Genomic DNA, 14903 nt, shown 5'->3' with positions numbered 1-14903 from the left:
TTTCTAAATTTCGCAATAAGAAATTTTTGGCCTAGGGGTGCCGTGAAAAAAATTCTGATATTCTAGGGCGCCGTGATTCAAAAATGTTTGGAAACCACTGGTCTAGACTCAAAGGGCGGTATTCAAATGATATATCACGCCCATTCTCTTTTCTAAAATGATCCCTGTTATCATGCATATCGCATCCATAGTAATCAGGTTTAGCTGTGTAAAGGTTGGGTGACTCGCTACCTTGGGGGTAGCTAGCGGAAAGGATGATACCATGCCCCCGAAGGGCAGAAACAGAACGGGTGTGGAAGGGCTAAAATGAATTGAATACCGCCCAAACTGTCTTACCTGTCCCTACGGTTGGTAGGTATGATGAAGCCACTCCCATTTTATGGTAGGTATAACAGCTGCTAGTTATTATATGTACTGTATGAGCTGTTAGTAAATGGTGCAGTCTGGGCCTTTACTGTTTAACTTTACTGTAATAAGCAGCCATTTCATGTCTTGTCTTGCGGTCATGTAGTGAAATATACAGATAAACCAGAAGAATATTTTTGTATATATAAATACTGTATATGAAAAGAAAAAAAGTTATGTTAGACTCACATTGCTTTATCCATAACATATAGTATAGAAACTGCTTCCCAGTGTCCTCTTGTTATTTGTATAGCATTATCCTAACAGAGAAGAGTGATATTACATCATCAGTGCAGATATCTGTACAACCTCTGTTTAATGCAGAATGCAATACACAGTATAATGTAATATGGAAAACATTTAAATGTACACACAGTGTGAAGGCTCAGTTATAATTAATATTGCTTCAGCCTGCAAAATTGCTGTCACTGGCATATTTATAATGGGTGCAGTGTGTGCGGTTCACATGGGCACCCAGGGTCCAGGGGGGCCCTCACTGCCACCCTGCACCCATTTTTTACCCTCTGGAGTCCCACATTGGCAGCAGTAGTATTGCAGAAATCACTGAGAAAATGGTGTGGTGGCCGTTTTCCTTTCATTTTTCATATGCACAGCAAGGAAATCACTGGGAAAATGGCCCATTTTCCCAGAGACTTGCGCATGCGCACTAGACTCTGGGACAGCGTTAGGGTCACCTAGTGACCCTAGTGTCCAGAGCTATGGCTGTGCTGGTTAGAGAGAAGGGAGCACAAACGAAACCTGCACACGGGCCTCCTCCTCTCTAGATGTGCCTCTGCTGCCTCTAACTGCTTACGATTCCCCTTTTCATTCCCAGTAGTCACCACTGCCCCAATGTATACCATATGACATCCATATTAAATAACAAAAGTAATTATTCAACATGTAATTAAAAAAACTATGGACAGGATGTAATGCCGCAGAGTTCGGCCGACGTGCGGGATGCCGGCCAAACTCGGACGTTTTTTTTAACAAGGCAATCACTTACAAGGCATGGTTTTTGCCTTGTAAGCGATTGCCCCTTTAAAAAAAAGTCTGAGTTCGGCCGGCGTTCCACACGTCGGCCGAATTCAGGCGGCATTATATCCTGCCCATAGTTTTATCCTGGCAGTGATATGTAGCTTTAAAATGTAGTAAGACAAGGAGAAAAGGGGCAGCCTGCCACCCCTTCAATACTCCTGCTATGGGCCTGATCCTATGTAGTCTTTTCAAAAATATGGTCCACACTGTGAGTAGGTGAAGGGTGCACTACTGCAAAGCCTGTAAAGAAGCAACCCATTAAAATGAAAGTTGCACTGTACAAGTGTGTTTTCTGCTGCATCGCTACTTTTCTGTGATTTAGACATGCTGAGGTGACAACCTTGCCTCAGCCCTCACTTCATGTCTCTCTTAAACTCTGCTGCCTCTACATATAAAACATTATACAAGACAAGAAAGACACTTTACACTGGACTTTGTAGTACTGAATTGCCAAAAATCATGGGATTGGTGACTTATCTAGTACTATCATGTAGAACCCCGGTGAAGTGCAGCAACTCAATGTGGCATCGATTCCACAAGTGGACGGATGACCTCTGGAGAGATGTTGACCCATGCCATCTGGATAGCTTCCCACAGCTACCTTATATTTAAAGATGCAGGATCTTGGGTGCAAATAGACCTCTCCAACAGGTCCCATAAATACTCAATTGGGTTTGTGTTGGGAGAATGTGGTGGCCTAACCATTCATCGGAACTCTCCAGAATGCTCCTCCATGCAATTCTGGACAACTTGGGACCAATGACACAGTGCATTATTCTTGTGGGATATTATATAATTGTGGGGAATTCAACATAGCAGTGACCAGTCAATGACATGTTCAGGAGGACCTGTGGACCCAGCAAATACCACGTGAACAATGAACATACCCCACACTATTATGGAACCAACACCAACCTGCACGGAGCATTGTTGACAACTGGGGTCTATAGCCTCATGGGGTCTGCGCTACACCCGGACCCTACCCAACCATCAGCCCAAAACAAATGGAACTGTGACTTATTGGACCACACCACATGTTGCAAGTCCTCCTGGGTCCAATTAGCGATGTCACAAGCCCAGGGGAGACAATGTGTCCAGTGTTATAGTGTTAATATCCCATGGAAACTAGAGAAGGCTGCACTGACTTGATGTATATGCATTTGGTACCTCCTGCATTGAATGTGAAAGTGATTTGAGCCAGTGTCGCTTTTCTGTTACCACGGACAATTCTGGTCAGACGCCGCTGGTCATGGTCACGATCATGATCATCAAGTACCCGTGGTCAGCCACTGTGCTGTCCATGGCAGGTGATAATGCTTTCCATGAGGTATTCCATGAACACACATGACACCATAGATCGAGAAATGTTGAATGCCCCATCCGTTGGGCACCCACTATTAGGCCCCATCATCTTGCCATGAACAGCCTAGCTGGTGTTGAAACTGACTCTTGAGATGTCACATTACAACTGATGCAGGTCTGGGCATTTTTAAGACATCACAGTATGGTGGCGCCACCTACCAGTACCTTTACATATTGCTATCCTATGACTTTTGGCATTTCTTTGAATAAGGAGTGCTACCTTCATAACTCTTGATAACTGAATATTCTATGTCAAAAGCAGAAATAGAGCACATGAAGAGTTATATCTTGTTTAGGTGCACAGTAAGTCCTTTTGAATAGTTTACATATATAATTTATTTTTCTCAGTCAATTTTCAATAATGCACTTATGAAGAGATTATAATTTTTATGGTGTTCTGGCATCATGTATTGTTTAAATATAATATTTGGTATGCTTTTATTTGTCTATTCAGAAATTACCTATCACATATACAGTAAGACTATTTCACCTCCTACAAAGCTACAGTATAAACACTCTCAGAAAACCCAACTGCTCTCTAAAGCCAACTCACTCCCTACCTCCCCACTGGTAATACCAACCCAACTCCAGTTTGAGTCATGTACCCCCAAATAGGTTAGAAATCTTCCACCTTTATCTTAAATCAACTATTATGTAATAACTACATTGTGTGCATTTGTTGCCTCACTTTCTAGTGCTGCAAAACACCATGGTCCTTTCCAAACTAACAACAGAAATAATATTCCATTTATATCATGATAGTTGCAGATCTATTGTTAATTGCTCCAATCTTACCATAATAGGTGTAGATTGAGATATACTGTATATTGGCTGTATCCCATGCTCCAAAGCCAGGAATTAGTTTAAAATTGGTTCAGTTGTGATCTTTCACTTCCAGAACAATGGTAAGAGAACGTTCTGCAGTCATTTCCTCTACAAATTGTATTCCTCTCCATACGCTATACTTACACCACTGATGCATATCAATATACAAAGTGTTACCTACCGTAGACTCATTGACATAATGGATATGTTTATAGCCATCCTGGTCACTGAGGATTTGGTAATATGATAAATTATCTGATGTGAAGACTGGAAGGGAGGGGAAGAACTGAAAAACAAAATTCATGAAAATGTCAAAACAAATTACATAGTACAGGTTGAGTATCCCTTATCCAAAATGCTTGGGACCAGAGGTATTTTGGATATCGGATTATTCCGTATTTTGGAATAATTGCATACCATAATGAGATATCATGGTGATGGGACCTAAATCTAAGCACAGAATGCATTTATGTTACATATACACCTTATACACACAGCCTGAAGGTCATTTTAGCCAATATTTTTTATAACTTTGTGTATTAAACAAAGTGTGTCTACATTCACACAATTCATTTATGTTTCATATACACCTTATACACACAAACTGAAGGTCATTTAATACAATATTTTAATAACTTTGTGTATTAAACAAAGTTTGTGTACATTGAGCCATCAAAAAACAAAGGTTTCACCATCTCACTCTCACTCAAAAAAGTCCGTATTTCGAAATATTCCGTATTTTGGAATATTTGGATATGGGATACTCAACCTGTATAAAACTGAACTATTAAAATAACCTTTGAACATGTTTTGGCAGTAATACAGTATATGCAGACTCCATTTGTTCTTTATCTGTGTAAATGTGCCTTTATATCTAGGGGCAGAGCAAAGAAGGCATCCACTTCATAGTGTTTGTATACACCCCAGAGTCGGCTCTCACCAATTCTATGCTCTAGGCAAGAGTTGGCTGTTGCCCCCCTCCCCAATATGGGACCCATTAAGCATGCCGAAGACGTGTGCACACCCAAGAAGGGGGCATAGCCTCATTGAATAAATGTGGCTTCGTGGGTGACTGGGATGGCAGTGAATGTCAATGTCTCCATCTATCAAATCCCTCCCCCTTGTGTATCTCCAGGCATTTAATCTCTCCTCCTTGTGTCTCCAGCCATCAAGTCTTCCCCCATCTTGTGTCTCTAGCCATCAAGCTCTTCCGCTTGTGAGTCTCCAACCATCAAGTTTCTCTACCTTGTGAGCCTCCAGTAATTCAATCTTTCCCTCTTGTGTGTCTCCAGCAATCAAATCCCCAATCCATCTCTTTAAAAAGCTCAAATAATTAACTTATCTTTGCTGTCTTCCCTGTGTTTCTTTCCTCCATGGCGCGCTCTCTGCTGTGAATGACGCTGACGTGACCTTAGGTCCCACTAGTGTCACACTGATGAAAGCTTCAAGAGCTGTATGATCGGTGCTGGGCTGTACAGGCTTTCAGCTGCTGCTGCTCTGCTTCCTGTCATAATTTGACAGGTAATGGCACAGCAGTACCGGAAAGCCTGTACAGCCCATCAGAAGACAGCCACTATCAGATGATGCCCCTAGGCATTTCCAGATGACCCTAGGGATTTACCTATAGTGCCTATGCTTAGGGCCGGCTCTTATACACACCAATAAAATACATTCCATCTGCATTTACGTGTTTACAGAGGCATCGGAAAATGCAGGTTACTTTCACCTAAAGGTCAGCCCTTTAATAACTTAGCATTTAAGTTTTTCTTAGAACTAGGGTCTGATGTAGCTGTTTTATGTCTTATATTAATCACGAGATTGGTTATATTAACCATTGGGAGGTAGTTATTTTATGTCTTCAGTAGTTTTAACATATTAGTCAAAGTGCACATAGAAATGTGTCCCATTATAAATACTTTTCTAAGGTTAGTTTTCCAACATCTCTAACCAGTCAAAAAATGTAGCTCTCTTGCAAAATGAAATACAAACTTCAAGAATGTCCCTGATTCAACTCACTCCTCTGATCAGACATTACAATGCCATCTCGTCTCACAAACCCAATTACAGCCAGTCAGGACAGATGTGTTTTCAAAATAGGCGAGCAACATCACAGCAATTGTATTGTACCTTTGTAAATGACACCTATCCAACAACCCAAACTCTAGCATACTAAGATAATATTAAACATAGGTTCTGAAATATGTATAGGCACAACAAAAAGAGATAGTTTGGAGCGAGAGTGAAAGCATATTGTGCATTTATCCTTTAGGCTTTACATTTTCAGAAGTTTGTGCATTTACAGAATTTAAATTAAAATCAGGTTTCATAGGTAAGTCATACAGGACCTTTTATCTAAAGAACTTTCCTTTGATGATGATTCATTCTAGCAGCACTTGCTTAAGAAGAGGAAAGTCTGGAATATATAGTGTTCTATATACTGTATATACTATTCATTTACAAATTTTGAAACAAAATATTGAAGCTACATTTCCAGGCCGGCACGGTACCAGAAATTATGCAAAAGTTTTAAATCTGCTCCACATTATGGGTGGGATGTAATGCTGTCTTAGTTCAGCGGCCAAACTTGGACTTTTTTAAAGGGGCAATCACTTACAAGGCATAACCATTAGAGATGAGCGCCTGAAATTTTTCGGGTTTTGTGTTTTGGTTTTGGGTTCGGTTCCGCGGCCGTGTTTTGGGTTCGAACGCGTTTTGGCAAAACCTCACCGAATTTTTTTTGTCGGATTCGGGTGTGTTTTGGATTCGGGTGTTTTTTTCAAAAAACACTAAAAAACAGCTTAAATCATAGAATTTGGGGGTCATTTTGATCCCAAAGTATTATTAACCTCAAAAACCATAATTTACACTCATTTTCAGTCTATTCTGAATACCTCACACCTCACAATATTATTTTTAGTCCTAAAATTTGCACCGAGGTCGCTGTGTGAGTAAGATAAGCGACCCTAGTGGCCGACACAAACACCGGGCCCATCTAGGAGTGGCACTGCAGTGTCACGCAGGATGTCCCTTCCAAAAAACCCTCCCCAAACAGCACATGACGCAAAGAAAAAAAGAGGCGCAATGAGGTAGCTGTGTGAGTAAGATTAGCGACCCTAGTGGCCGACACAAACACCGGGCCCATCTAGGAGTGGCACTGCAGTGTCACGCAGGATGGCCCTTCCAAAAAACCCTCCCCAAACAGCACATGACGCAAAGAAAAAAAGAGGCGCAATGAGGTAGCTGTGTGAGTAAGATTAGCGACCCTAGTGGCCGACACAAACACCGGGCCCATCTAGGAGTGGCACTGCAGTGTCACGCAGGATGTCCCTTCCAAAAAACCCTCCCCAAACAGCACATGACGCAAAGAAAAAAAGAGGCGCAATGAGGTAGCTGTGTGAGTAAGATTAGCGACCCTAGTGGCCGACACAAACACCGGGCCCATCTAGGAGTGGCACTGCAGTGTCACGCAGGATGTCCCTTCCAAAAAACCCTCCCCAAACAGCACATGACGCAAAGAAAAAAAGAGGCGCAATGAGGTAGCTGACTGTGTGAGTAAGATTAGCGACCCTAGTGGCCGACACAAACACCGGGCCCATTTAGGAGTGGCACTGCAGTGTCACGCAGGATGTCCCTTCCAAAAAACCCTCCCCAATCAGCACATGATGCAAAGAAAAAGAAAAGAAAAAAGAGGTGCAAGATGGAATTGTCCTTGGGCCCTCCCACCCACCCTTATGTTGTATAAACAAAACAGGACATGCACACTTTAACCAACACATCATTTCAGTGACAGGGTCTGCCACACGACTGTGACTGATATGACGGGTTGGTTTGGACCCCCCCCCAAAAAAGAAGCAATTAATCTCTCCTTGCACAAACTGGCTCTACAGAGGCAAGATGTCCACCTCATCATCACCCTCCGATATATCACCGTGTACATCCCCCTCCTCACAGATTATCAATTCGTCCCCACTGGAATCCACCATCTCAGCTCCCTGTGTACTTTGTGGAGGCAATTGCTGCTGGTCAATGTCTCCGCGGAGGAATTGATTATAATTCATTTTAATGAACATCATCTTCTCCACATTTTCTGGATGTAACCTCGTACGCCGATTGCTGACAAGGTGAGCGGCGGCACTAAACACTCTTTCGGAGTACACACTTGTGGGAGGGCAACTTAGGTAGAATAAAGCCAGTTTGTGCAAGGGCCTCCAAATTGCCTCTTTTTCCTGCCAGTATAAGTACGGACTGTGTGACGTGCCTACTTGGATGCGGTCACTCATATAATCCTCCACCATTCTATCAATGTTGAGAGAATCATATGCAGTGACAGTAGACGACATGTCCGTAATCGTTGTCAGGTCCTTCAGTCCGGACCAGATGTCAGCATCAGCAGTCGCTCCAGACTGCCCTGCATCACCGCCAGCGGGTGGGCTCGGAATTCTGAGCCTTTTCCTCGCACCCCCAGTTGCGGGAGAATGTGAAGGAGGAGATGTTGACAGGTCGCGTTCCGCTTGACTTGACAATTTTGTCACCAGCAGGTCTTTCAACCCCAGCAGACTTGTGTCTGCCGGAAAGAGAGATCCAAGGTAGGCTTTAAATCTAGGATCGAGCACGGTGGCCAAAATGTAGTGCTCTGATTTCAACAGATTGACCACCCGTGAATCCTTGTTAAGCGAATTAAGGGCTCCATCCACAAGTCCCACATGCCTAGCGGAATCGCTCCGTGTTAGCTCCTCCTTCAATGTCTCCAGCTTCTTCTGCAAAAGCCTGATGAGGGGAATGACCTGACTCAGGCTGGCAGTGTCTGAACTGACTTCACGTGTGGCAAGTTCAAAGGGCATCAGAACCTTGCACAACGTTGAAATCATTCTCCACTGCGCTTGAGACAGGTGCATTCCACCTACTATATCGTGCTCAATTGTATAGGCTTGAATGGCCTTTTGCTGCTCCTCCAACCTCTGAAGCATATAGAGGGTTGAATTCCACCTCGTTACCACTTCTTGCTTCAGATGATGGCAGGGCAGGTTCAGTAGTTTTTGGTGGTGCTCCAGTCTTCTGTACGTGGTGCCTGTACGCCGAAAGTGTCCCGCAATTCTTCTGGCCACCGACAGCATCTCTTGCACGCCCCTGTCGTTTTTTAAAAAATTCTGCACCACCAAATTCAAGGTATGTGCAAAACATGGGACGTGCTGGAATTTGCCCATATTTAATGCACACACAATATTGCTGGCGTTGTCCGATGCCACAAATCCACAGGAGAGTCCAATTGGGGTAAGCCATTCCGCGATGATCTTCCTCAGTTGCCGTAAGAGGTTTTCAGCTGTGTGCGTATTCTGGAAAGCGGTGATACAAAGCGTAGCCTGCCTAGGAAAGAGTTGGCGTTTGCGAGATGCTGCTACTGGTGCCGCCGCTGCTGTTCTTGCGGCGGGAGTCCATACATCTACCCAGTGGGCTGTCACAGTCATATAGTCCTGACCCTGCCCTGCTCCACTTGTCCACATGTCCGTGGTTAAGTGGACATTGGGTACAACTGCATTTTTTAGGACACTGGTGAGTCTTTTTCTGACGTCCGTGTACATTCTCGGTATCGCCTGCCTAGAGAAGTGGAACCTAGATGGTATTTGGTAACGGGGGCACACTGCCTCAATAAATTGTCTAGTTCCCTGTGAACTAACGGCGGATACCGGACGCACGTCTAACACCAACATAGTTGTCAAGGCCTCAGTTATCCGCTTTGCAGCAGGATGACTGCTGTGATATTTCATCTTCCTCGCAAAGGACTGTTGAACAGTCAATTGCTTACTGGAAGTAGTACAAGTGGGCTTACGACTTCCCCTCTGGGATGACCATCGACTCCCAGCAGCAACAACAGCAGCGCCAGCAGCAGTAGGCGTTACACGCAAGGATGCATCGGAGGAATCCCAGGCAGGAGAGGAATCGTCAGAATTGCCAGTGACATGGCCTGCAGGACTATTGGCATTCCTGGGGAAGGAGGAAATTGACACTGAGGGAGTTGGTGGGGTGGTTTGCGTGAGCTTGGTTACAAGAGGAAGGGATTTACTGGTCAGTGGACTGCTTCCGCTGTCACCCAAAGTTTTTGAACTTGTCACTGACTTATTATGAATGCGCTGCAGGTGACGTATAAGGGAGGATGTTCCGAGGTGGTTAACGTCCTTACCCCTACTTATTACAGCTTGACAAAGGGAACACACGGCTTGACACCTGTTGTCCGCATTTCTGGTGAAATACCTCCACACCGAAGAGCTGATTTTTTTGGTATTTTCACCTGGCATGTCAACGGCCATATTCCTCCCACGGACAACAGGTGTCTCCCAGGGTGCCTGACTTAAACAAACCACCTCACCATCAGAATCCTCCTGGTCAATTTCCTCCCCAGCGCCAGCAACACCCATATCCTCCTCATCCTGGTGTACTTCAACACTGACATCTTCAATCTGACTATCAGGAACTGGACTGCGGGTGCTCCTTCCAGCACTTGCAGGGGGCGTGCAAATGGTGGAAGGCGCATGCTCTTCACGTCCAGTGTTGGGAAGGTCAGGCATCGCAACCGACACAATTGGACTCTCCTTGTGGATTTGGGATTTCGAAGAATGCACAGTTCTTTGCTGTGCTGCTTTTGCCAGCTTGAGTCTTTTCATTTTTCTAGCGAGAGGCTGAGTGCTTCCATCCTCATGTGAAGCTGAACCACTAGCCATGAACATAGGCCAGGGCCTCAGCCGTTCCTTGCCACTCCGTGTCGTAAATGGCATATTGGCAAGTTTACGCTTCTCCTCTGACAATTTTATTTTAGGTTTTGGAGTCCTTTTTTTTCTGATATTTGGTGTTTTGGATTTGACATGCTCTGTACTATGACATTGGGCATCGGCCTTGGCAGACGACGTTGCTGGCATTTCATCGTCTCGGCCATGACTAGTGGCAGCAGCTTCAGCACGAGGTGGAAGTGGATCTTGATCTTTCCCTAATTTTGGAACCTCAACATCTTTGTTCTCCATATTTTAATAGGCACAACTAAAAGGCACCTCAGGTAAACAATGGAGATGGATACTAGTATACAATTATGGACTGCCTGCCGAGTGCAGACACAGAGGTAGCCACAGCCGTGAACTACCGTACTGTACTGTGTCTGCTGCTAATATAGACTGGTTGATAAAGAGATGTCTATGTAACTATGTATGTATAAAGAAGAAAGAAAAAAAAACCACGGTTAGGTGGTATACAATTATGGACGGACTGCCTGCCGAGTGCAGACACAGAGGTAGCCACAGCCGTGAACTACCGTACTGTACTGTGTCTGCTGCTAATATAGACTGGTTGATAAAGAGATGTCTATGTAACTATGTATGTATAAAGAAGAAAGAAAAAAAAACCACGGTTAGGTGGTATACAATTATGGACGGACTGCCTGCCGAGTGCAGACACAGAGGTAGCCACAGCCGTGAACTACCGTACTGTACTGTGTCTGCTGCTAATATAGACTGGTTGATAAAGAGATGTCTATGTAACTATGTATGTATAAAGAAGAAAGAAAAAAAACCACGGTTAGGTGGTATACAATTATGGACGGACTGCCTGCCGAGTGCAGACACAGAGGTAGCCACAGCCGTGAACTACCGTACTGTACTGTGTCTGCTGCTAATATAGACTGGTTGATAAAGAGATGTCTATGTAACTATGTATGTATAAAGAAGAAAGAAAAAAAAACCACGGTTAGGTGGTATACAATTATGGACGGACTGCCTGCCGAGTGCAGACACAGAGGTAGCCACAGCCATGAACTACCGTACTGTACTGTGTCTGCTGCTAATATAGACTGGTTGATAAAGAGATGTCTATGTAACTATGTATGTATAAAGAAGAAAGAAAAAAAACCACGGTTAGGTGGTATACAATTATGGACGGACTGCCTGCCGAGTGCAGACACAGAGGTAGCCACAGCCGTGAACTACCGTACTGTACTGTGTCTGCTGCTAATATAGACTGGTTGATAAAGAGAGGTCTATGTAACTATGTATGTATAAAGAAGAAAGAAAAAAAAAACACGGTTAGGTGGTATACAATTATGGACGGACTGCCTGCCGAGTGCAGACACAGAGGTAGCCACAGCCGTGAACTACCGTACTGTACTGTGTCTGCTGCTAATATAGACTGGTTGATAAAGAGATGTCGTAGTAGTATGTATGTATAAAGAAGAAGAAAAAACCACGGTTAGGTGGTATACAATTATGGACGGACTGCCTGCCGAGTGCAGACACAGAGGTAGCCACAGCCGTGAACTACCGTACTGTGTCTGCTGCGACTGGATGATAAATGATATAAAAAATATATATATATCACTACTGCAGCCGGACAGGTATATATTATATATTATATAATGACGGACCTGCTGGACACTGTCTGTCAGCAGAATGAGTTTTATTTTTATAGAATAAAAAAAACAACAACACACAAGTGAAGTCACACGACGAGTGTTTAACTTTTTCAGGCAATCACAATATAAGTATACTACTAACTATACTGGTGGTCAGTGTGGTCAGGTCACTGGTCAGTCACACTGGCAGTGGCACTCCTGCAGCAAAAGTGTGCACTGTTTAATTTTAATATAATATTATGTACTCCTGGCTCCTGCTATAACCTATAACTGGCACTGCAGTGCTCCCCAGTCTCCCCCACAATTATAAGCTGTGTGAGCTGAGCAGTCAGACAGATATATAATATATATAGATGATGCAGCACACTGGGCTGAGCCTGAGCAGTGCACACAGATATGGTATGTGACTGAGTCACTGTGTGTATCGCTTTTTTCAGGCAGAGAACGGATATATTAAATAAACTGCACTGTCTGGTGGTCACTCACTATATAATATTATGTACTCCTGGCTCCTGCTATAACCTATAACTGGCACTGCAGTGCTCCCCAGTCTCCCCCACAATTATAAGCTGTGTGAGCTGAGCAGTCAGACAGATATATAATATATATAGATGATGCAGCACACTGGGCTGAGCCTGAGCAGTGCACACAGATATGGTATGTGACTGAGTCACTGTGTGTATCGCTTTTTTCAGGCAGAGAACGGATATATTAAATAAACTGCACTGTCTGGTGGTCACTCACTAGTAAACTCTCTGCACTCTCTACACTTCTACAGTACTCCTCCTAGTCCTAAGCTCCAGTAAATCTCTCTCTCTTATAATCTAAATGGAGAGGACGCCAGCCACGTCCTCTCCCTATCAATCTCAATGCACGTGTGAAAATGGCGGCGACGCGCGGCTCCTTATATAGAATCCGAGTCTCGCGATAGAATCCGAGCCTCGCGAGAATCCGACAGCGTCATGATGACGTTCGGGCGCGCTCGGGTTAACCGAGCAAGGCGGGAAGATCCGAGTCGCTCGGACCCGTGAAAAAAAACATGAAGTTCGTGCGGGTTCGGATTCAGAGAAACCGAACCCGCTCATCTCTAATAACCATGCCTTGTAAGTGATTGCCTTTTTAAAAAAGGTCAATGTTCACCCGGCATCCCACATGGCCGCCAAACTCAGGTGGCAATACATCCAGCCAAATATTCGTCTTGGACTGCTTTTGCTCATTTCTCTAACGTCCTAAGTGGATGCTGGGGACTCCGTCAGGACCATGGGGTTTAGCGGCTCCGCAGGAGACAGGGCACAATAATAAAAGCTTTAGGATCAGGTGGTGTGCACTGGCTCCTCCCCCTATGACCCTCCTCCAAGCCTCAGTTAGATTCTTGTGCCCGGCCGAGAAGGGTGCAATCTAGGTGGCTCTCCTGAGCTGCTTAGAATAAAAGTTTAAGTTAGGTTTTTTATTTTCAGTGAGTCCTGCTGGCAACAGGCTCACTGCTACGAGGGACTTAGGGGAGAGAAGTAAACTCACCTGCGTGCAGGATGGATTTGCTTCTTAGGCTACTGGACACCATTAGCTCCAGAGGGAGTCGGAACACAGGTCTCACCCTGGGGTTCGTCCCGGAGCCGTGCCGCCGACCCCCCTTGCAGATGCCGAAGTTGAAGAGGTCCAGAGGTCCAGAAACAGGCGGCAGAAGAGTTTCAGTCTTCATAAGGTAGCGCACAGCACTGCAGCTGTGCGCCATTGTTGTCAGCACACTTCATACCAGCGGTCACTGAGGGTGCAGGGCGCTGGGGGGGGCGCCCTGGGCAGCAATGTATTATACCTTTTTTATGGCTAAAATACATCACATATAGCCCTTGAGGCTATATGGATGTATTTAACCCCTGCCAGATCTCACAAACTCCGGGAGAAGAGCCCGCCGTTTTAGGGGGCGGGGCCTATTCTCCTCAGCACACGGCGCCATTTTCCTGCTCAGCTCTGCTGTGAGGAAGGCTCCCAGGCTCTCCCCTGCACTGCACTACAGAAACAGGGTTAAAACAGAGAGGGGGGGCACTTATTTGGCGATATGATTACATATGTGAAAATGCTATAAGGGAAAACACTTGTATAAGGGGTTGTCCCTGTATAATTATAGCGTTTTTGGTGTGTGCTGGCAAACTCTCCCTCTGTCTCCCCAAAGGGCTAGTGGGGTCCTGTCCTCTATCAGAGCATTCCCTGTGTGTGTGCTGTGTGTCGGTACGTGTGTGTCGACATGTAGGAGGACGATGTTGGTGAGGAGGCGGAGCAAATTGCCTGTATTGGTGATGTCACTCTCTAGGGAGTCGACACCGGAATGGATGGCTTATTTAGGAATTACGTGATAATGTCAACACGATGCAAGGTCGGTTGACGACATGAGACGGCCGGCAAACAAATTAGTACCTGTCCAGGCGTCTCAGACACCGTCAGGGGCTTGTAAAAACGCCCATTTACCTCAGTTGGTCGACACAGACACAGACACGGACACTGACTTCAGTGTCGACGGTGAAGAAACAAACGTATTTTCCTTTAGGGCCACACGTTACATGTTAAGGGCAATGAAGGAGGTGTTACATATTTCTGATACTACAAGTACCACAAATAAGGGTATTATGTAGGGTGGGAATAATCTACTTGTAGTTTTTCCTGAATCAGATAAATTAAAGTGTGTGATGATACGTGGGTTTCCTCCGATAGAAAATTATTGGAGGTATACCCTTTCCCGCCAGAAGTGAGGGCGAGTTGGGAAACACACCTTAGGGTGGATAAGGCGCTCACACGCTTATAAAAACAAGTGGCGTTACCGTCTCCAGATACGGCCGCCCTCAAGGAGCCAGCTGATAGGAAGCTGAAAAATATCCTAAAAAGTATATAC

General features: G+C 44.8%; 1 protein-coding gene across 2 annotated transcripts in view; it reads right to left on the bottom strand.

Annotated features, from left to right (window-relative positions):
* The window catches only part of LOC134944780 (prolyl endopeptidase FAP-like), a 240779-nt gene that overhangs the window by 91481 nt on the left and 134395 nt on the right, over positions 1–14903 (bottom strand). The window contains exons 13-14 of one of the 2 annotated variants that reach the window (XM_063933632.1): positions 3812–3916; positions 595–665 (exon numbers count right to left, since the gene is read on the bottom strand). In XM_063933632.1, the coding sequence (XP_063789702.1) occupies positions 595–665; positions 3812–3916 (176 nt within the window). The remainder of the gene's footprint in view (positions 1–594; positions 666–3811; positions 3917–14903) is intronic. The other variant, XM_063933633.1, reaches the window with a different exon arrangement.

This window comes from Pseudophryne corroboree, chromosome 7, assembly GCF_028390025.1.
Source record: "Pseudophryne corroboree isolate aPseCor3 chromosome 7, aPseCor3.hap2, whole genome shotgun sequence".
Taxonomy (NCBI): Eukaryota; Metazoa; Chordata; class Amphibia; order Anura; family Myobatrachidae; genus Pseudophryne; species Pseudophryne corroboree.
This window is presented reverse-complemented; position numbering and strand designations above follow the sequence as displayed.